The sequence below is a fragment of the Rattus norvegicus genome, chromosome 5, assembly GCF_036323735.1.
Source record: "Rattus norvegicus strain BN/NHsdMcwi chromosome 5, GRCr8, whole genome shotgun sequence".
NCBI classification, from domain to species: domain Eukaryota; kingdom Metazoa; phylum Chordata; class Mammalia; order Rodentia; family Muridae; genus Rattus; species Rattus norvegicus.
The window spans coordinates 151232242-151253197 of NC_086023.1; the positions used below are offsets into that span (position 1 = coordinate 151232242).

Genomic DNA, 20956 nt, shown 5'->3' on the forward strand with positions numbered 1-20956 from the left:
GTGAGGGCTGCTCCGAATGGCAGTGCACACCTTTAAACTCAGCACATGGGAGACAGAGGCAGGCTGGTCTCTATTCAACAGCAGCCAAGGTTACACAGAAACCCTGCCCCAAAACAAGAAAAGAGACCGACCAACTAACCGGGCTGCAACTGCAGAGACAAAGAAGCCTGTTTTCCTTGTAGATCCAGGTTCAGTTCCCAGGATCCACATAAAGGCTCACAACTCACAGCTATCTGAACTTTTTTTTCCTTTTCTTTTTTTCGGAGCTGGGGACTGAACCCAGGGCCTTGCGCTTGCTAGACAAGCGCTCTACCACTGAGCTAAATAAATCCCCAACCCCCTGAACGTTTGTTATAGAGGCTCTAGCATAGTTTCCTGGCTTCTACGGGCATCGAGTACACACAAAGTAAACAAGCACACATACAGGCAAAACACCCATTCAAATGAGAATAAGAGACCAGGCAAGTGCACTTGAGGGGGAGAAGCACAACTGCTTGTATTATTTGCAGAGACAAAAACGTAAGCAATGGTTCTTCAGGATGTTAAGAGTGAGCCTGGGGTTGGGGATTTAGCTCAGTGGTAGAGCCTAGGAATCGCAAGGCCCTGGGTTCGGTCCCCAGCTCCGGAAAAAAAAAAAAAAAAAAGAGTGAGCCTGATACGGTATCGAACGCCTGTGATCCCATCACTAGCCAGGCCAATGCAAGAGGATGGTAAATTCAGTATGGCCTGCATTTGAGGCATTATCTCAAAACAAAAAACAAACAAAACTTCCAAACAAATCCATCTCAACAGTGGAATTTGATGGAATTGTTTTCTATTTACTATTACCCCAGAGGAGCCATTTCTTAGAGTTAAAGGCAGAAATCTAACTGAAAGTTTAGTATCTTATCAATGAATGGATCCGATTAATTTTAAAGATTTATTTATTTTATTTATATAAGCACACTGTAGCTGTCCTCAGACACACCAGAAGAGGGCATCAGATCCCATTACAGATGGTTGTGAGCCACCATGTGGTTGCTGGGATTCGAACTCAGGACCTCTGGAAGAGCAGCCAGTGCTCTTAACCACTGAGCCATCTCTCCAGCCCCCTCCCCAATTAATTTTAAAAATAACCAAAACCTGCTAGCACATTTACCTAGAGTTTAATTGATTTTTGCATATGGTAAAGCTCTCAAAACACCAAGCTGTAAGGCTTCGGGCTGAGTCCATGCAGAGCAAGAGTTGGAGCGTCTTACCTGTGGTGGAGGGAAGCGCTGCTGGGAATAGGCAGTTTGCTGGGACTGCTGAGGCTGGGGCTGAGGGTACGCGGCCTGCTGGGAGAGCGTCGAGGATGCGGGCTGCTGAGGTTGCTGCTGCTGGTAGGGAGCCTGTGCCTGTGGCTGTGAGTAGGGGGGCTGGCTCTGGGGGTGCTGTTGTGTGGTGGACTGCTGGGAGGGATATGGAGTTTGGGACTGCTGATGTGGAGGCTGGGAAGGCTGCTGGGAATATGGAGGCTGAGAGGACTGAAGTTGTGGTTGCTGAGTCTGCGGCTGCTGCTGATATGAAGGCTGGGCATGAGGGGTCTGAGACGGTGGCTGCTGGGAGTAAGGTGGCTGCTGCTGCTGCTGGGGATGAGGACTTTGCTGGTTATAGTACGGAGTCTGGCCCTGCTGACCATAGGCACTGGGGCCTTGCTGTCCGTAAGGTGGAATCTGTAGGAAAGAAAACAACCTTTTAGAGTGAGTCACCTCCATGAAGTTGGGTGTGGAGAGCAGTCAAGCCACATCTCAGGGTCCATCCTTCGACCACCCTCTAGGAGCTAAGCCATAAAGAATGGCCAGACTCTTCAAACGTAAGGCTGGATTCACTCATGAACTGATGCTAGTTAATACTCACACAACTCATATGCGCTCAACAACAGTGATTCCCCAGTGAGCCTGCTCTTTTCATCCTGGCCTAGATTGGTTTTGTTAAGAATTTTTTCCTAACTACCATAAAGAGACACTAGGCACTTGGTTCATACAATTGAAGACCCAGTGTTTAGTAGTCTGGATAATATACAAATCACTAAGCTACCCTGCTGCTCGTTCATTTAGTCTTCATTTTAAAATTATTCAGGAGCGGGCTGGAGAGATGGCTCAGTGGTTAAGAGCACCGGCTGCTCTTCCAGAGGTCCTGAGTTCAAATCCCAGCAACCACATGAGGGCTCACAACCATCTGCAATGGGAGCTGATGCCCTCTTCTGCTGTGTCTGAGGACAGCTACAGTGTGAGAAAGGAGAAGGGCCTCCTCACCACAAGGCAAGCGGCACAGATGGTACCGCAGGAGCAGAAGCAGGTGCTCAGCTGTGGCCTTTGTACCATTTCATCTCCCAAGGGGAGACCGGCAAGGTCAAGGACGACAGGCGCTGAAGTATACTGGGTTAAATGCAAGCTATGCTGAGAACTAAGATAGACATGGAACATACGCAGAATGGTTTGGAGAACCTTGTCCTTATTAGCAGTTAAGCCAGCAAGTCCATGTGCATAGCAAGATGCCTGGAAACCATTCTCATCCTATACCTCAAACATAAATTGTGGACAGCAAAAAAGTGTCAAGGGAATCAATCAAATACCTGCTGTGCATAAGAGAGGCTACCCATGGCACTCTGAGCCCGGCCCTGCATGGTCATCGGGTACCGCTGTGGAGTCTGGGACCCATATGGCTGCCCTGGGTACCCATGTCCTTGTTGCGGTCCTGAAGGAGGTCCCTGTTGTTGTGAGTATGGGTTAGTCCCACCATACGGCTGAGGTCTCATCTTTCCCATCTGATCCATTGGACTCGATGACTATAAAATAAAAAACATTTTCATCACCCTCAGGCTTCAACTGTCTCTTGCCAACAGGAATATACAGATGTCAATTCTAAGTCCACATGCTACAAGAGAAACCAGTTATTATAAAAAGTAATGGGACAGTTCCTGTAACCCTACAGTAGTCACTTAAAAGACTTTCATAACTAAAATGGCAGTGATACACGAAAGCATTTGGAAGCTAAAAGTTACTTTCTAAGGAAGGTACTGTTAGTGTTCAGGGAAAGGCCAGGTACAGAGTCACTAACATGCGCATAGCCCAGCACAGAAGTCAGGACAGTTAGAAAGGACAGTATTACCCACATACATTAATTACTATAACCTTGTTCACCATCAAAACTGATTGTTCCAATGCATCAAAAACTGAGATACACACGCACCCTTGAAAGCTGAAAGAGGCGTGGGGGGCTGACTCCACAGTCCACCAATGGAAACTTTCCTACGCGTGCCTACTGTGCCATTGTACAGAGTAGTTCCATTTACACTTTCTTCAAGTGAGCAACAGGCTTTGCAATAGTTGCTGAAAGAACAGTAATGAATTTGGAGCCTAGTCTATTTTGAGTAAAAAATCCTTTTCGTTTAAAACTGAAAATTTTAGCGGTTGGGGATTTAGCTCAGTGGTAGAGCGCTTGCCTAGGAAGCGCAAGGCCCCAGCTCCGAAAAAAAGAACCAAAAAAAAAAAAAAAAAGAAAAGAAAAAAAACTGAAAATTTTAGCCAGGCAGTGGTGGCAGCACATGCCTTTAATCCCAACGCTCAGAAGGCACAAGCAGGCAGAGAAGTCTAATAAGGCCTGCTAGGACTAGACAGAGAAGCCCTGTCTCAAAAACAAATAAACAAAAGTGAAGCTGAAAATAATACAAGGACAGAACTTTGTCTCTTCAAAGAACAAGATACAGGGCTGGAGAAATGCTCAACAGGTAGGTAAGGGCATTTCCTGCTCTTCAGGAGTTTGGTTCCCAACACTGGACTGCTCATTCTAGCTCCAGGGGATCCAATGATCTCCTCTTCTGGTCTCAGCAAACGCATGTGTGTGCACCAGAGAAACACAAATAAAAGGAAATCTTTAAATAAACAAGTAACAAGATGAAGGCTGGGTGGGACACACAGGTCTGTAAGAAGCACTCAGGACCTGGAGGCAGGATGCTGAGGGAGATCAAGGTCATCTTAAACTATAAAGTGAGTCTGAGACCAGTCTGGGTTAAATGGGACCTGGCTCAAAAAAGCCAAAAAGAACCAAGTATAACACCAACCATGTAAGCTCAAGATGTGGAAGCACGGGCATCAGTCTACAAAGGCAGCTTTCCAGGGGCCTGGTGGCCAGACACAATCCTGGCACTGAGAGACCAAGGACTGCTGTGCATCGGAGGTAACGACCAGCTCTGAGGAGTTTCAGGAGTCTCCAAAGAAATGCTTAGAAATCCACATGACTTTCCAGCCCTCGGTCTATGACACATTCAATCAGTTCATGCACTTTCTGACAGTTTCGACCTGATGAAGCTATACGACAGTCCCAGTACACTTCCTCTACCAGAGACACCTATCTGTATAGAGTAAGAATGTGAAAAGGAAGAAGTTTTCTAAATAGCTCTGAAACACACGAAGGTAGAGAATAGGCACAGGGCCTAATACAAAACAACTTCAAGCAGGACCTTCGATCCGAGTAGGGGATAGAGAAGTATTAAAGGGATCAATATCATTAGCCATCAATCAGAGGAGTTCAGTAATCGGCAGCATACGGCAACATCTCCTGGGGAGTTTGGCCTCCATCTGTGATTCAGTAAGTTCTGACTAGGCCCGGGCCATGCATATTCATAACAAGTTTCCTGATGATCAATCACTGCACCCCAGGTCTGGGTCCGCAGCTGAGTCTAAAGAGTTCCAGGACAACCAGGGCTATTACAGAGAAACGGAAAACCACTGCAGCAGGCCTTGGGCACAGCCCAGGTGAGTGTCGGACACTACCTATCCTAGCAAGTAGCAGGCCCAAGGTCCAGGTCTCACTTTTTGGAGGGACAGAAGCTAAAAGTGGGTGTCTGGAGACATACACAACCACTTCTCACTTCTTCCTGCCATCCCTCTCCCCTCTTTAAGCATTTTATTATACTGGAGGAAGTAAAGCTACTACGCAGGAATATCCACCACAGAGTACAAACACAAGCGGGGACAGAGTACAGCCGTGCACCTGAAACCCCAGCTACTCAAGAGGCTGCGACAACCTCATCTACATTTAGCAAGTCTTAGACCAGCCACAACTATGTATTCTTTGTGTTTTGTTTACCCTGAGAGAAACAAAATGAAGCAGAAGCAGTTCTCTCGGCCTATGGGTAAATTTCAACTAAAAAGTAACTATGGTAAGACCACTTTCTTCACAAACTGTAGAAATCCCCAGAACTGTGTCCCAAATAACTGCCCCTCAGGGTTCTTCTAAACTATTCCCAATCTGAAGACCCAATCAATAATCAGAATAATCAGAATTTTAGCACCAACATGCATTATTTTGGGAATAGTTTAACAAAAATTAGGCTAGTGAGAAATATCACAATTTCCAACAATACTGCTGGCAACGGAGCCAGGACCGACCAGGGGAGGACCAGGGGAGAACCGGTGAGGGTGTCTTTGAATTCCACACATCACATCTCACTTCACCCCAGGCTACAGGGGCTGTCTGAGGCCCCCAAGTGAAGATAACAGGGACCAGCATGCACTGGCTATCTGTCAGTCTATCTGTGCTCCAACCCAGCTTTAGTCATGACCATGGCGTCGCCGTGGAGTTTCTACACAGTGGCTACTTAGCGAAGGCTGTCCACCCGGAATTTCCATGAAGCTTCACAAATGCCCAGGCCTCCAGGTTCCAATTTTATTGGTGTGGAAGGGCTTGAGCCCCTCCCACTTCCAGATCTATGAATAAGTGTGATGTATATGATTAGCTGGGAACCAGTGTGATCCAGTAAAGGATTATTCAGGAAGTTGTACTGATGTAATGTGTTACTATTACACACTTAAACTATGAAATGTAACCAGAGAACTGAATTACTTGCCTTTCTTTCCCCTTAGATTTTGCTACATGTAGGCCGGTCTAACCTCAATTTGACAACCTTAGCTTCCAAAGTGTTAGGATTAAAGGTGTGGGCCACTATATTTAGTCCTTTTATTTTTATTATTGTTCTTGTCTTTTTTATCCAGACTGGGTTTCTTTTTGTAGGCTGGCTGTCCTGGAACTCTGTAGACCAAGCGGCCATGGAGCTCCTAAAATGCGCCTGCCTCTGTCTCCTGAGTGCTGGGATTAAGGGTGTGTGCACCAAGCTATTGTTATTTGAATACTTGGTTATTTTTGCAGTCCTGGGGATTGAACACAAGGCTTCACATATGCTACATCAGTACTCTGAAACCTCACTTTACTTTTTACTGAGATAGCCTTGGCAACTTAGTAAGACCTTAACTTTGAACTTTAAAACAGATGTGTATGTTTATGTGTCTGAGAGTGTTTTACTCAAATATATTTGCCTGTGTACGATGCGCAGGCCTGAGACCTAAGGAGCTCAGAAGGTGCTGGATCCCCTTTAACTGGAATTATGGACAGTTGTGAGCTGCCACGTGGGTGCTGGGAATCAAACTCTGTAAAAACAAGTGCTCTTACCATTACTTCACCTCTAACCATGAAATGGTGACACTCCTGCCTAAGCTCTGAGTAAGATTACAGGCCGTGCTCCTAAGATTGGCATTTCACTCACATTTGTTAATTTATTACTTATTGAGTGTTTACTTTAAGTCAGGGTCTCAAGTAGCCTCGATGGCCGTCTCAAACAAGCTACACAGCAAAATAGGACTGTGAACTGATGTTCCTGCCTCCATCCAGTGACCCTATGGGCTGGGAATAAAGGTTACATGCCCCCATATCTCGGTTACATGGTGTGTGGGATCAAATCCAGAGCAAAATGTATGTTAGACAAGTACTCTACCAACTACTCTATATTCCCAGTCCACTTAATTTAATTAATTTAAATCCACACAATCACATATGGCTGGTGGGTATCATACTATAATGTAATTTGGGAGCAATGTTTCCATATAATTTATCACTTCCTGCTACATATGGCTCCAAACCTATTAAATTCTACACAGTATTAACATATAGACAGAATAAAGAGTGTAGTAATCTGACAGACTTGGAATTTAAATCCTGACTCGCTATCTGGCCCAGAACACTTCAGTTCATTACCTAAAATGTATACAATGCACAGCCTCCCACTTGGGAAGCTGAAGCAGGAGGATCACCATGAGTTTCACACAAACCAAGAATACAAAATAATCTCTCCTTATATATATTAAAATAATAATCATCATCATCGTCATCGTCATCGTCGTCGTCGTCATCGTCATCATCATCATCATCATCATCATCATCATCATCATCATCATCATCTCTAGGTCAGCCTGGGCTACAGAATGAGACAAAAAATAAGCTTCCTCCGGTGCGTGTATAGAAATGTCTTTCCAATATCATGTTACCCAAGCTATGCATGCTGGTTCCTGTTTCTGCTCTCTTGCCCACAATGGCTTCCTCTCACTCCAGTGTTGGCAACTACACTTAAAGCCTCGTTTGTGCTTTCCCAATCACTCCCAGACCTAAACTGCCTTCTAGTAGCATAACTCAACTTGTCAACATGCAGCATGATGTGACTTTTAGCACACTTCAAACCTCTCCCATTTCTACATGGCCTACTGTAAATTTACAGAGCACTACAAGACTTAACTACCAACTACTCCAATAAACTACCTGTGTTTCTGAGTCCAAGGTAGTTTTGCTTTGTTTTAAAATAGTACGGAATCTCACGATGTTGCCCATTCCTCAAATACCCCAAACACAAGGCTGGATAGCTCCAACTATGAGGGCTGCTGCAGGAAGGAACAGGTAAGGAAGGTGCACTCCAAGGAGGAACCCTCCTTCCAGTTACCCAGCCAGAGGCAGCAGATACCCTCAGCCCCAGTATCAAGTATGACTCTGGGAGCAGAGGGACAGAAACTGACTGGACTGAATTAGAAGAGGGGGCATTAAAACAGTCCTGAAGAAACAATGACATTGAGATAACCCAACCTGTATCAGCAAGGGTTCTAATAACGCATACCCAGCCCCAAACACATGGCCAAAACTCCAAAGCTCACAGTGGCATGGTAGCACACACCTCCCCTGCACTCGGAAGGTTTAGTCTTACTCTACTCTGGCCTCACAACAGGATCCTTAAAGGGGCAGTCAAACAATAGCTTCTCAAAATGAAACCGACATTTTTTGGTCAAACTCACTATCAACAGACCATTGCAGCTCTTTCACCAAACAAAAACATCTTCAGCTCAAACAACCAGACCATTCTGGTCTCATGCCAAAGGCCCAGTATATGAAGAGAACCTAACTCACTTCTGAGATTTAAAAATATTGTGAAAGATATGTGGTGTGCAGTTACAGGGGGAAAAGGCAAATCCCCCACCCCCAAATCTCTTAAAGTAAAGAACATCAAGTCTTCATCAGTGTTATTGAAACAGAAAATTTCCTACTTCATGTAAAATAGAAAGGCCAGTGTCTGTAGTCAGTAGCCACAAAGAAGGAGAAACCAAATCGTAGCTGCAAAAGAGCCAGAGATTCCACTCTGGGAAAGAGAGAGGAAATCCTTTCAGCGGGAAACCACAGGAGTAGATTACTGTGATTACGCTTCAAAAGCAAAGGCTTTGCCTCAGAGACACATAATTGAGAGGAAAATGCTGGCCCTTGATCAGGGAAGTCAGGCCCCCTGCTATATACTCTCCTGCATTCATAAAAAAATAAAAATAAGGGGAGGAAGAGACATAAGAAAATGCGTATCCGTCCACCACTTAGTCCCTTGCAGATCACTGGCCAAGCTATAAAGTGCCTGACAAATGAAATGAATGCGGTTTCGGGCATCAAAGGCATGGGTGCTTAGCAGGCCTATCCTGAGCATATTCAGTACAAACAGCTCCCACACTAACCACTTGCAGAGTTCCCTGCTCCCAGCAAATGGCGTTACAGGCACCTCTGGACCAGGTGGCAGCTACTGGAATCCCTCAGAAGTTCTTATGGAAAAGGAAAAGCCACAGTGGTCCTTTGAATTGCTGACTGTAACAAACTGAGGTTTAAGGTTCATCAGGGTTAAGTGTCAGATGATCAAAAGTAACCAGTTTCAGGATACTCAAAATATTAAACATAGTTGCAAATCCTCTATCTGACCATAAGTCACTCAGAGAGGAGACAAGACCAGACAAGCACTAACACTTCCAAGCACCAGGAGATAGCTAGCACTCCCTACCCCACCAGGTAGTGGCACCAGGAAAAACAAACTCTGATTTTAAAAAAAAAAAAATCTGAGATTGGACAGTCCGAAGCCAAAGATATGGAGAGGAAGTGACCAGAAGTGGAGGTAAGGGCCAACTTTAATGCCTAGCAGTGCCAAAGACTCGAAGGATTAACATGAAAGGTTGGGCCTGGGACTGCCAAGAGTCTCCATCGTTGGAAAGGAGAAGTCCTGACCAGCACACACTTGTGCTTTCGCTCTAGATGCCAACTAGTCGGTGCCAGGATAAACCTAGAGCCATACCCTTGGATTCTGGACCTCCAAATATTATTTTTGTACTTCTTGTGCTTTCAATTTATTCCTGGCCAGATTTGTTTATGAGTTTTAATAATAACAATAAAAATGCATCCCTGGCTCTTTAACCGAAAGAAGCCCCTAATTGATTCCCACAGTAATTAACCTGCATTTTACCTCAGAGAGCGGTAGTTAAGGAAGTCGGCACTGCTATTTATAACTCATCTCAAATTGAGGGCAGACTGCCTAAAATCTAACACATCCCAGCTGTACTCCTGTTTGAACTGGGGCCAAGGGAATTTTTTAAAGCAATCTTGGCACCGAATGAATGACACCAACAGTATGAGAGCGCGAGTGGTTGTGTTGTGGTGACGTAGCATTGGAGGTGGAGGGGGGGCAGTGTACTGTGATCCCTCTCGTGCATGCCTGCTGCTTGAGTCCCAGTACAGTAAGCTGGGAGCCGCCCACTGAGAGCCAAACACAGGAAAAGGCTTTTCCTGTGGACCGCCTTGAAGTGAGAAACACATGGCTAATCTGCATAAACTCGAAGCCACACCGCCCCTGCCAGGAAGGTTAGTGCTCGTAATCTCTGGCCATGAAGCTGGCTGCCTGGGAAGACTTGGACTGGCGCCTGATAACCCAGAAAGAGCCGAGAGAACAGATGGGTAAGGACCCCAGCAGAATACAGCCTCGGGTCACGTGACTCGCCACATGGCCCCGCCAGCACAAACTATTGTCTGGCTGCAGAGCTTCTATACAAAGGCACCAGGCTTCCACTTCCTGTGATTCTAGGGGCTGGCAGCAGCTGTTGATCAGTTCCCCGGAGGGGACCCTCCTCTGCTAAGGCAGAGCTAAGTACAAAAGTTAAGGCCTCTCCCAACCAACAGGCTTTACTTTCCCTTCCAAGTTCCACCGAACTCACTTAGATCTTAGAACTAGAGATTTCTGCAAGAACAGCCTTGTTCCCTGGTACATAAATCGAGCAGCATAAATCATTCCATTGTCCCTTCCTCTATAGCTACAGGCCATCTCTGCCTACCTCCACTTCCATCCACACATCCTGGTGCTGAGGACTGGTCAGATTCTTACCAATCCAAGAAGGGTGGAGTATACAATGAACTCAGCTGGGCTCAGTCCTGTCCTGGACTGAGACCACAATGAGGATACTGGGGCTATGGGATGGAGTGCTATCTGGTGCTTTCGATAGTGCTTTGCTATCGTGTCCAGGCTGATCTCTAACTCTTTGGCTCAAATGATCACCAGGAGTGCTGAGACTAAGAGGCAGTTACAGCACAGCAGCCATGTGCTGTACTTTTAAGCAGGGGAAACATGAGTACACGCCAGGACCATAACCTACCCCTTACCCTCCTATTTAGCCTTACCAGAGCCATCTCATCCATGGAGAAATGGAAATACACTAACATTTTATCCAGAGTCAAACCCACCTACCCTGGGAGAGTCTCATTATTTATAACCTGGAGACCACATGCCAATTTACTTGTTTATAGAAGATAAAAACACTTCATTCAAATTCTGGACAAACTAGTCATCTGCCTGTGTGGTTGCTAATTTGCAACCACCACCCCAAAAGGCTGTTTTGTTAATTAAACTCTTTCAAACTTCCCTGTGTTTAAAAGCTGAATAAGAGCGTTCTTCCAATGTATCACAACCAGACCTGAGAGCCTTCCGGTCCTTCCAAACGCACACCACCTCATAATGATACTGAGCAAGCTGGGCACAGCTGGCACGTGCATAGCTACAATCCCAGCACTCAGGACACACAGTATTCAAAAGATGGGCTGGGTTACAGAGCCAGACAGACACCACCACCCTCCCAAAGCTAGACTCCAACTCGAGATAAGAAAAAATTGACTATGGATCCTATTCAGACCAGAGGAGCATGGAAAACTTATTAGCGCTGAGAAAAGACCAAAGAAGAAGTCACTAAACCAGCTAATAAAACTTGCAGAATAGAGCCAATTGTAATAGCCACTCACGGCTGCCCACCCAAAACAGCCATGCCAGAAAAACCACAACCAGGTGCCTGCTATTTCTTCACTGCATCAGAAAGAGTACTTGGAGTAAAGCAGCTAGAAAAACTAGTGAATTCCCCACAAATGAGAACGTTCACCCTCCATCCACAGCACTTTCAGCAGCAGCCTTTGACAGAGGAAGGCTCTACGAGGAAGACTGCTTGTGATGATGACACTTCCAACTACAGTTATCTCCAAGGAAAGCAAGCAACTTTTCACAAAAATATTCCTCTTGCTGGGTGCTGTAGTCAATGTCTTTAACCCCAGCAGAGGCAGGCTGATCTTTCATAGTTCGAGGCCAGTCTGATCTACAAAGTAAATTCCAGGACAGCCAGAGCTAAGAGAGAAATCTTGTCTCAAAAACAACAACAAAAAAGTCCACAGACCTAAAAAAAAAAAGGAGCACAGTGCCATAAAAACAGGGTAAGGCCCCAAGAGAACAAGTAGAAACTGAAAGGTTATCTGATAAATCTGGAGCTCCCTAGTTTACAATTCTCCAGGATAAGACAACCATACACGTTCCTGTGGGCTGGTGGACTGCCATCCCAGTTCTCACAGCAGCTCCACCGGGAAAGGCAGACAAGAAAGGGAATCAATTTTAAGTCAAGTTTGGTCCCAATCTTACCATCCAGATTTCTGAATTAGTGGCTAGAGAACAGGGTCAGGGGTCTTAATTTGAGTTTATTTACTTAATTACTTACTGTTTTGTACCCTTAACAAGCATAAACTCTGGGAAGCTAGAATTGTTTGCAAGATTTCCTACTTTAAGGAAAAGGTCTTCAGATAGTTCCCAAAATACAGAACTGACTGTAAAACTAAACAGGCCGGCGGAGGTGGTGCATACCTTTAACCCCAGCACTTGGGAGGCAAAGGCAGGCAGAGTTTGGTGAGTTTGAGGACAGTCTGGCCTACAAAGACAGCCAGGGTTCTGCTACAGAGAGAAACAAAAGACATGCTCTGAGGGTCGGTCTGTATGGCCTTGCTGAACAAAGGGCTTGAGAACTTTGCCTATGGTATTTCTAACTCATTGGCCCTCAGTTTCTTCATCAAAATAGAAAGGTAACTGAGTATAGAGGGAGAAGCAGACAGTTCAATTGGAGTTTTCCACTGCACTGGAGGCCAGCTAGGTCTACACAGTGAGAGCCTATCTCAGAACATACATGCACATACAGAGAGGAAGAAGAGGGAGAGAGGATAGAAAGGGAGAAGCCAGGCATGTGGTCTGGCATTCACCATAGTCACTCCATTACTCAAGAGGCCAATGGAGGAGCTGGGGATTTAGCTCAGTGGTAGAGTGCTTGCTTAGCAAGCTCCAGGCCCTGGGTTCGGTCCTCAGCTGGGGGGGGGGGGGGGGGGGTGGCGGCCAACAGAGAATTGCAGCTTGATGACAACTTTAAGAAACAAGGTGAGAAACTATCTGGATGGAGAGATGGATGATAGACAGACAGACAGACAGACATGATTAAGGAGCATGCCCAGTGGGTGAAGAACTTGCTGTACTAGCACAAAGACTAAGTCCCTACCCCAGTCCCCACGTGGACACCAAACAGAGGAGCAGTGTCTGTGGCTGACCCAGCATGGCCATACTATCTCAAGAAATAAGACAGCAGGTGACAAAGGAAGGCACCTACCACAGGCCTGCATAAGCAGGAAAGAGTGAGCTAAGATTTGTAGCTCAGTGTTTGTCTAATGAGGACCTCAATTTGATTCCCAGCACTGGAAAAACAAAGAAAAAACCAAAAACAAACAAAAAACCGCATGTAATTCTTGGCTATATGAGCCAGCCTGAAATAACTGAGATAGAAAATAAAATGATCAATCGTACGACAGTCCCTCTCTATCTGAAACTGCACACACTACACTTGCTACACATGCTCACACACTCACTTCAATGCATACATGGCTACGAAATTTAATTTATAGATTATACATTGCAAGAGGTTAACAGTAATAAAATATTTGCAACAACAAATGTCGATTTCCAAAGATGTGGAGTTTCCATAGAGTATTTTCAGATAGGAGTTGAGTGTTAGTACCTAAAGCCTCAGAAAGCAGAAGCATAGATGAGAAGGAAGACGGCACCATTGCAACAGTATGCAGGCGGGTAAGAAGGAAGACTATCGTCCAGCCAATAGCATCTGAGGGGTCTGAGGGAGTAAGTGAACCGGTGAAAAGTGTGCTCAATTCAACTAGACATGCTCCATCTTGAAGACTATTCACTGATTCCCGAAACGTCCATTTCTTCTACACAGGGACCAATCTTTTACATCACACAACTCTCCAAGCCTGAACAAAAAACACTGGGCTCACTTTCTAGCAAGGCACAGAGTGACAGGGGATGGGGAGACTGAGGGAGACAGATGACCATGCCTGAAATCCCAGGACTCAGGTGAAAGCAGGAGGGGGAGGACCTGAAGTTCCAGTCGTACTCAGTTACAGAGCTGAGGCCACAGTGGCTCACATAAGACCCCATTCTCAACACACACAAACGCACGCGACTCCTGAACAGACAGGCTTCAGTCTGGCCTTTCCTGTGAACCATTAGAAAAGCAGACCCTGAACCTTTGTACAGTCTCTTAATTTTTTCTCCCACCATAGCATTACCACACAGGATGGTAGACGCTAACAACTGCTTAGTGTGTGAGCCTAGACAGCACGCAGGTCCCAGGAGAAAGCTATGGGCATGTGTGATTAATCCTGGGTCTATCACCTAGCACCCTTAGCCATCTTCTTCCTGCTTGAGTCCCAAATTTCCAGCAGCAAACAAAGCTTAGAAACCAGAGCAATTAACACTTACCCCGAACACTCAAAAACAAGTTTCCCATGAACAACTAGAGGCTAACTGGTGATCAAATTAAGGTTGTAATTAAGAAAACAAAAACAAAAGGCTAGGGTTTAGCCCCACTTCAGCAAGGGCTAGTAGAACCTCCCTCTGTACAACAAGGATTAAACCCCGTGTTTAGCTGTGTAGGATGCTCCATCCCTTCTGATTCCAGCTTCCAAGAAGACTGAGGCAGGAGACGGGAACAGCAAGGCCAGCCTGGGCAACACAGCCTAACACTATCTCAAACAAAAACTCTGGGCAGACAAAAGGCTATAGGAGAAGGCACTGGTGGCCAAACCTGGTGACTGGTGACCGGAGTCCCATGCTCAGGAGTTGAATGGTAAGAAGGAGCCAACTTCTGTTGTCCCCTGATCTCCACGCCAATAGCATGCCATGAACACCCTGTCCCCCGCAAGTAAAAATTTTAAATTTTCATGCTTAACAAAGATATTTGACAGCTCAAATGTTAAGTACAAAGCTGAAATACTTAAGAGTGCCAGTATGCACAGTAGCCACAACCTCTTCCCCTTACAGCATCAAAAGCAAAAAAGGTAGTTTTGATAGAACTTTTAAAACATCAACACACAAATTAGATGCCCAGCCCAAAGCACCTATTTTCAGTCTGTTTTCCCAGAGAAGTTGCTCAATAGCTCCTTCCAAGGAAGGATTCTGACAACACAGCCATGAGCGTCAACAGGGGCCATACACTCCAAGTATCTGCAATTAAATGGATGAAAAGCTTTTCTTCCTTTCTTCCTTCTTTTCTTTTTTTTTGGGGGGGGGAGGGTCTGGGGGTGTTGTAACAGAATCTTTTACTACTGACATTTATTACCTAGGGAGCAAAGTGCACTGCAACTCCACACAGAGAAAGAGACATGGGCAGTCCTCACCCGCCACAGCTGAGTAAATACAACTCTAACTTACCAGAACTTAATCTCTGGAGCTTGAACCAAGGGAAAGGAAGTCAGAGCTGCCCAGTACTAAGTTAGACAGCACAAAGACACCTGCTAGCCAAGGAGAACATAGCAGTTTACTTTAAATTATAGCTGGAGTCAGGCCTGCCTGTGGCTCATGTGTAAGGCAAAGACTACTGTGAGTTTGATGCCAGCCTAGACTACTTACTGAGTTCTAGGCTATCCTGGTTGTTAAGTGTAAGAAAGATCCAATCCCAAGCACACACTTACACACACGCATCCCACTGTTAGAAGATAAACTACCAAAACTTATCTTGACCTCATGTGCGTGTCATAAGTCATACTATTGTCTGTTATTAGTCACTTGCAAGTTAGTCCTCACTACAAAGCATCCACAGAGGCAGAGACTGTGTCCTGTGTCACAGCACACTGACAGGAGGGCAGCTAAGTCTGCTGACTGATGAAAGCAGACTAGCCCGTGGTAGATCCTTGTGAGTTATTATGCTGGCAAAATCCCAATTATTGTATGCTTAACTTAGGTGATATTTCAGCAAGCATAACTGGCAATTATATGAGGAATTTAAAAGTACAGTCTTTGTTACTCATAAAAGTAACATGACTTAGTACCAATGAGGGGTTGGGGATTTAGCTCAGTGGTAGAGCGCTTGCCTAGAGAGCGCAAGGCCCTGGGTTCGGTCCCCAGCTCCAGGAAAAAAAAGGAAAAAGGAAAAAAACAAAAGTAACATGACTTAGTACCAAAACAAGGCACACTCGCAGGACGTGACGTCGGAGGAAAGGTACTTCCCTCCTGCAGCCATTCTCTGGTGCTTCTACTAGGGAAAGGAAGCTGGTACACAGTTCTCTTTGCACCTTCTGCCGTCCTCAGGTGCCACACTCATTACTGTGTGACATGGCACAAGAGGATAAAGAGGAAAGATCATGGGACTTGCACACAGGCTCACCTGGGAGAGCACAAAACACCATCCAGCCATTCGGATTAGGTTAGTTGCTCCTCCAGTTTAAGTATCTGGTTTGCAGATTCATCAAAACGAAGAGGCAAAAACTACCCCTTTCTCTTTTAAAAACACGCATGGAGGGCGTATAAACACAAATAAATAAATAAATGTAATAAAGATACCAACTCTATTAAGCATACAGTTTTATCTGTTGCCAAGGTTTCCTCCTGTGATAAAAAAAAAGGCATCTGCAGCCCTTCCCGAAGCAGAACTTAATTTACATACAGACATGTACATCAGCATACTTTGAGACCAATGGCACTCTGTGTTGGCCTCACTAATTCCTAGAAGCACCTTGAGTTCCTAAGGTACTTCTGCCCTAAAATACCAAGATTTCAATGAGGACTCGCCCCACATCTACTGACAATACAAGAGGCACAATTACAGAGTTTAGTTACAGAATGGCTCAATCTTAGTAAGTCAGCTCTACTCCAGATGTGTCCACATCCTAGGATTAAGGTCAGCAATTTGCACATTGGTATATAGTCTAGCAAATTCTTTACCTTTCAAAGCTCCCGAAGTATACTGTAAAAAAATTCTTTTAGGCGCTGTCCAAAGCAACATGTTCATAGAGCTCTGCCTCAAGATTTTCAATTTAATCTCAACTCTTAAAGAGACAGAGGCAGGTAGATCTTTGAATTCTAGGCCAGCCTAGTCTACAAAGCAAGTTCCAGAACAGCCAGGGCTACACAGAGAAACAGTCTCAAAAAAAAATTATTTCCACCAGAAAGACATGAGACTAAAGTTCCCAGCTGTCGTGTAAGAGGCACATGGTCTCCTAGCTCTTTGGCCAGTTGGTCATGCTGGAACAGATACTTGGCATACTGAACAACCATAAAAATTTAACCCTCTCCCATTTCTCCTCTGCTTTGCCTTGTGAGCCCTGGTTCACACATTCTTCAGAGATTATCTAATTTCAAGGCACAAAAAAATGTCTCTTTAGTGTATGTGACTGGGAGATGAAGCCAACTACTTCAATCATCTTTTATTTTAAACCCAAATGCCATCATGAAACCACTATCGGTCACGTGAGGTTTCCTGAAGGGAGTTTTAGGGAAGTCAGTTCCAAGCTGAACTAGAGAGCAAGGACTGGAATCACAAACAGGAGTGTCACAGTGTCCTGTACCAACTGACCCCCAAAGAAGGCTGAGATGGTACTCGAGACCATTTAGGAGCTTCTGTTTATTAGTGCCTCCTTCACAGGCCTTCATAGCAGAGGTGAGACACCAGGATACGAGGCACCTGCGCAGTGCTGTCCTGAAGAGCAGCATCACCGAGCCCTGCATGGTAAAGTTACTGGAGTGCCCATGTGTTTTATATTCTAGTAAGAATGAAGAAATGTGGGCTGGGGATTTAGCTCAGTGGTAGAGCACTTGCCTAGCAAGCGCAAGGCCCTGGGTTCGGTCCCCAGCTCGGGGGGCGGGGGGGGGGGTGAATATAAAAAAGAATGAAGAAATGAAAGGGGGAAGGGTGTAAAGAAATAAAGTCAAAAGCAGGAGAATGATAAAATGAGTTTGAAACGCCTATGTAAAACCAGAACTCCCTCTTAAAAAGGAGCACACACACAAACATCAATATGCAGGTCAAACTGTCGCAGGTCAACCACTGACCTGTCCTGGTTGGGTTTTAAAGTTATCTTTCTCAGGCAGCAGAAAAAGGAGGTCTGGTAGTAGTACACTTGTTTCTTAAGGAAAGGACCAAAAGCACACTGGTTCTCCACATGGTTTAACTAACCATTTCCGAAGCTCTCATTACACTGCCAAGCACCATCTCGAGCAGTGAGAACCCACACAACTGGAGACAGGTCTTAACGCAGGTGCACACTCCCAGACAGGACTTCAGCGATGAGGTAACCTGCCAGGATTCTACTCTGCTATGACTTCGAAAGGGCACAAGGGAAAACAACTTAGGCCAGTCACTGAAAAGTTTAGGCATGGAGAGGGAAAGATAAAAGATTATCACAATGCTCAGAAAATCCTCAGATAAGGCGGCAGGATCTGAGATCAGAAGGCAGAAGAAACATTCAGCATTACAATACTGGGGTCTTTTCTGAGACAGTCTTACGAGCTGAGGCTGAATTTGAACTCTTAACCCTCCATCTCCCAAGCACTAGGATGAGGTGTGCACTCCGATGATCCTATCTGGAGAATCTCCGACATATCCCAGGACAGACAGACCACTATCATGTCACCCCACTGCACAACTTGAAAGGAAAACAGCAAGAGGCCATTCTCAATGACAGAGTGTGGGGTCGCCCCACTAGAGCTTACCCTCACTGCACAGTAGATAACCCATCTGTTGTGTACATAGGCAAAATGTTTGGAAAACCCTGACATTCCCATGCTGAAAGCCTAGCCCCTAAAGGAATGATTTTAGAAAGTGGGGTCCTAGGCAATGTTGAGTTTAGTCTAGATCACAGCACAAGGCCTCCATACCAGGATTAGTACTCTTTAATGGCATGTAAGGCACTAGTGAGAAGATGTTAAAACCAGAAGCAACCGATGTCACCTAGAATCTAATCTGGTGACATCTTAACCTTCTACTTCCACAGTCCAGAACTATGACAAATAAATGATCTGCTGCTTAAGCCACACAATCTCCGAGGTTCTGTTATGTAGCTGCCTATGGGAGCTAGCACAAGTTCAAGCACTTTTACAACCTTTTCTCTATCCAGTAATGCTTTCACGGAAGAAGACAGAGATCAGAAACACCCATCTACAGTATAATTAGAAGCACCTCAGGCAATGTGGAGCTGCCCAGCAGCCCAGTTGTGTGACAATGCAGAGTTCAGTACTTCTCAATCTGAGTGTCCCTCAGGACACTCTGAAGGTGGACCACTGAGTTCTGGGCTCGGGGTTTCAACTTCTAAACAAGGCCACCCATAGTCTCTCAAACTAGGCCAAAATTCAGGTTTTTCAGGCAGATTTGGTGACATGGCCCTCAAGGCTGACACAGGGCCACTACAAATTCAAGGGCAGCCAGGGCTACATAAGGAGATTCTGGCTCAAGAAAAGAAGACTGGGGCTGGAGAGATGGCTCAGCGGTTAAGAGCACTGACTGCTCTTCCTGAGGTCCTGAGTTCAATTCCCAGCAACCACATGGTGGCTCATAACCATCTGTAATGGGATCAGATGCACTCTTCTGGTGTGTCTGAAGACAGCTACAGTGTACTCATATACTTTAAATAAATAAATCTTAAAAAAAAAAAAAAGAAAGAAAAGAAAAGAAAGCTGCCTGCCAGGAAGATGGTTCAGCAAGTGAACTGCTGGCCATGCAGGCCCACCAACAGTTTGACCCCTGGTCCAGTACAGAGGAACAGGTCCACAAGGATGGCCTCTGTGCTCTCTGACCTCCACATGCAGCATCACACTTCTGCACCCATACACACACGGTAAAAGAAAAATGTCCACAGCCGTTAGTACTTTTTGTAGTATGTATTATAACGCTCAAAACAGGGGTTTCCCTATCACATAGTCTAGAATACAAGGTAAGAAAAATAGCTGATGTAAGGTCCACAGCCTAAAGGAAATGTAAAACTACTTTAGAGCTGACGCTCCTGTCAAACTCTTTCTGTGACACTTAACTTTATCCAGGCAGCAAAGTAATATAGTAATACCCTGCTCTCCAACTGAGTTTCTGAAAAGTAATTACTCTGTAAATATTTTCATAATGCAAGTTGCTCAGACACAGGTTATTCTATCTTGGTAAGAACCTGCACCCACCCATAGTCTCAAAGGTCTCCTGACTAACGGGGCTCGAAGGACCAAGTTCTGCCAGGTCTCTTCCCAGGAATTACAAGACAGCAGTGAATCGTGAGCCATTCATGAGAAACTTAGAATGATAGAACCTTAAATGGAAGAAATGGCCAGGGTCACCAGCCAGGCACAGGTGTCACCGTAGTTCACAGCAGGGCTGGAGAGACACTGCTCAGCGAGTATGAGTAGCCCTGATGTTCTGGGAAGCACCATGTTCCTTTGGTTCCCAGGACCCATACCAGGCAGCTCACAAGTCTGACTCCGTTCCAGAGAATCCCAAACCACTTTTGGCCTCGACAGGTGCCGCACACGGCGGACACTCAACACACAGACAAGTAAAAATAACATTTAAGTTCTAGGTAATTGGGGGATGGGGATTTAGCTCAGTGGTAGAGCGCTTGCCTAGCTAGCGAAAGGCCCTGGGTTCGGTCCCCAGCTCCGAAAAAAAGAAAAAAAAAAAAGTTCTAGGTAATTACAAAAATAATGTACTAAATCATCCTGGTTCTTATGTGATCTATTTTCGAGACTCAAAATCAGTTTTTTAGCAAGGAATGGATCAGTTCTTGCCTGGCATCAAGAGAGCCTAGATTTAATTCCTTATACCTTAAATGAATAAGAAACCTATGGCTCTGACAAACTTCCAACCTAACCATATACTAACAACTACCGTAAAGGATGGTTTACAATTCTATACTAGTAACTGGAAGCCAAGAAGAACAGAATCCTCCTCTCTCGGGATTCTGAAGAGTGAATGAGGAAATTCATGTAAGATTCACATATAATGCTTGCATAGCACAAACTAGGCCACAGTGAAGGTAGGTAGCTATCACGAACACACTTTCAGCAGGATGCTACTTCAAAGTCAAGGTCTTAGTACAGACGCCTGCCCCTGAGCAATGTTTGGAGAAATTGTTCCCTAAGTCCATTATGATATAGGTTTTTTTTGTTTTGTTTGACAGCCTAGATTCCTAAACAGATATTGAA

The 20956-nt window shown here is 45.2% G+C and overlaps 1 protein-coding gene across 4 annotated transcripts in view; it reads right to left on the reverse strand.

Annotated features, from left to right (window-relative positions):
• Positions 1 to 20956, reverse strand: part of Arid1a (AT-rich interaction domain 1A) — a 77278-nt gene that overhangs the window by 40228 nt on the left and 16094 nt on the right. For all 4 annotated transcript variants that reach the window (NM_001401279.1, NM_001401278.1, XM_063287285.1 and 1 more), the window contains exons 2-3: positions 2597 to 2809; positions 1239 to 1694 (exon numbers count right to left, since the gene is read on the reverse strand). In NM_001401279.1, coding sequence (NP_001388208.1) covers positions 1239 to 1694; positions 2597 to 2809 — 669 coding nt within the window. The remainder of the gene's footprint in view (positions 1 to 1238; positions 1695 to 2596; positions 2810 to 20956) is intronic.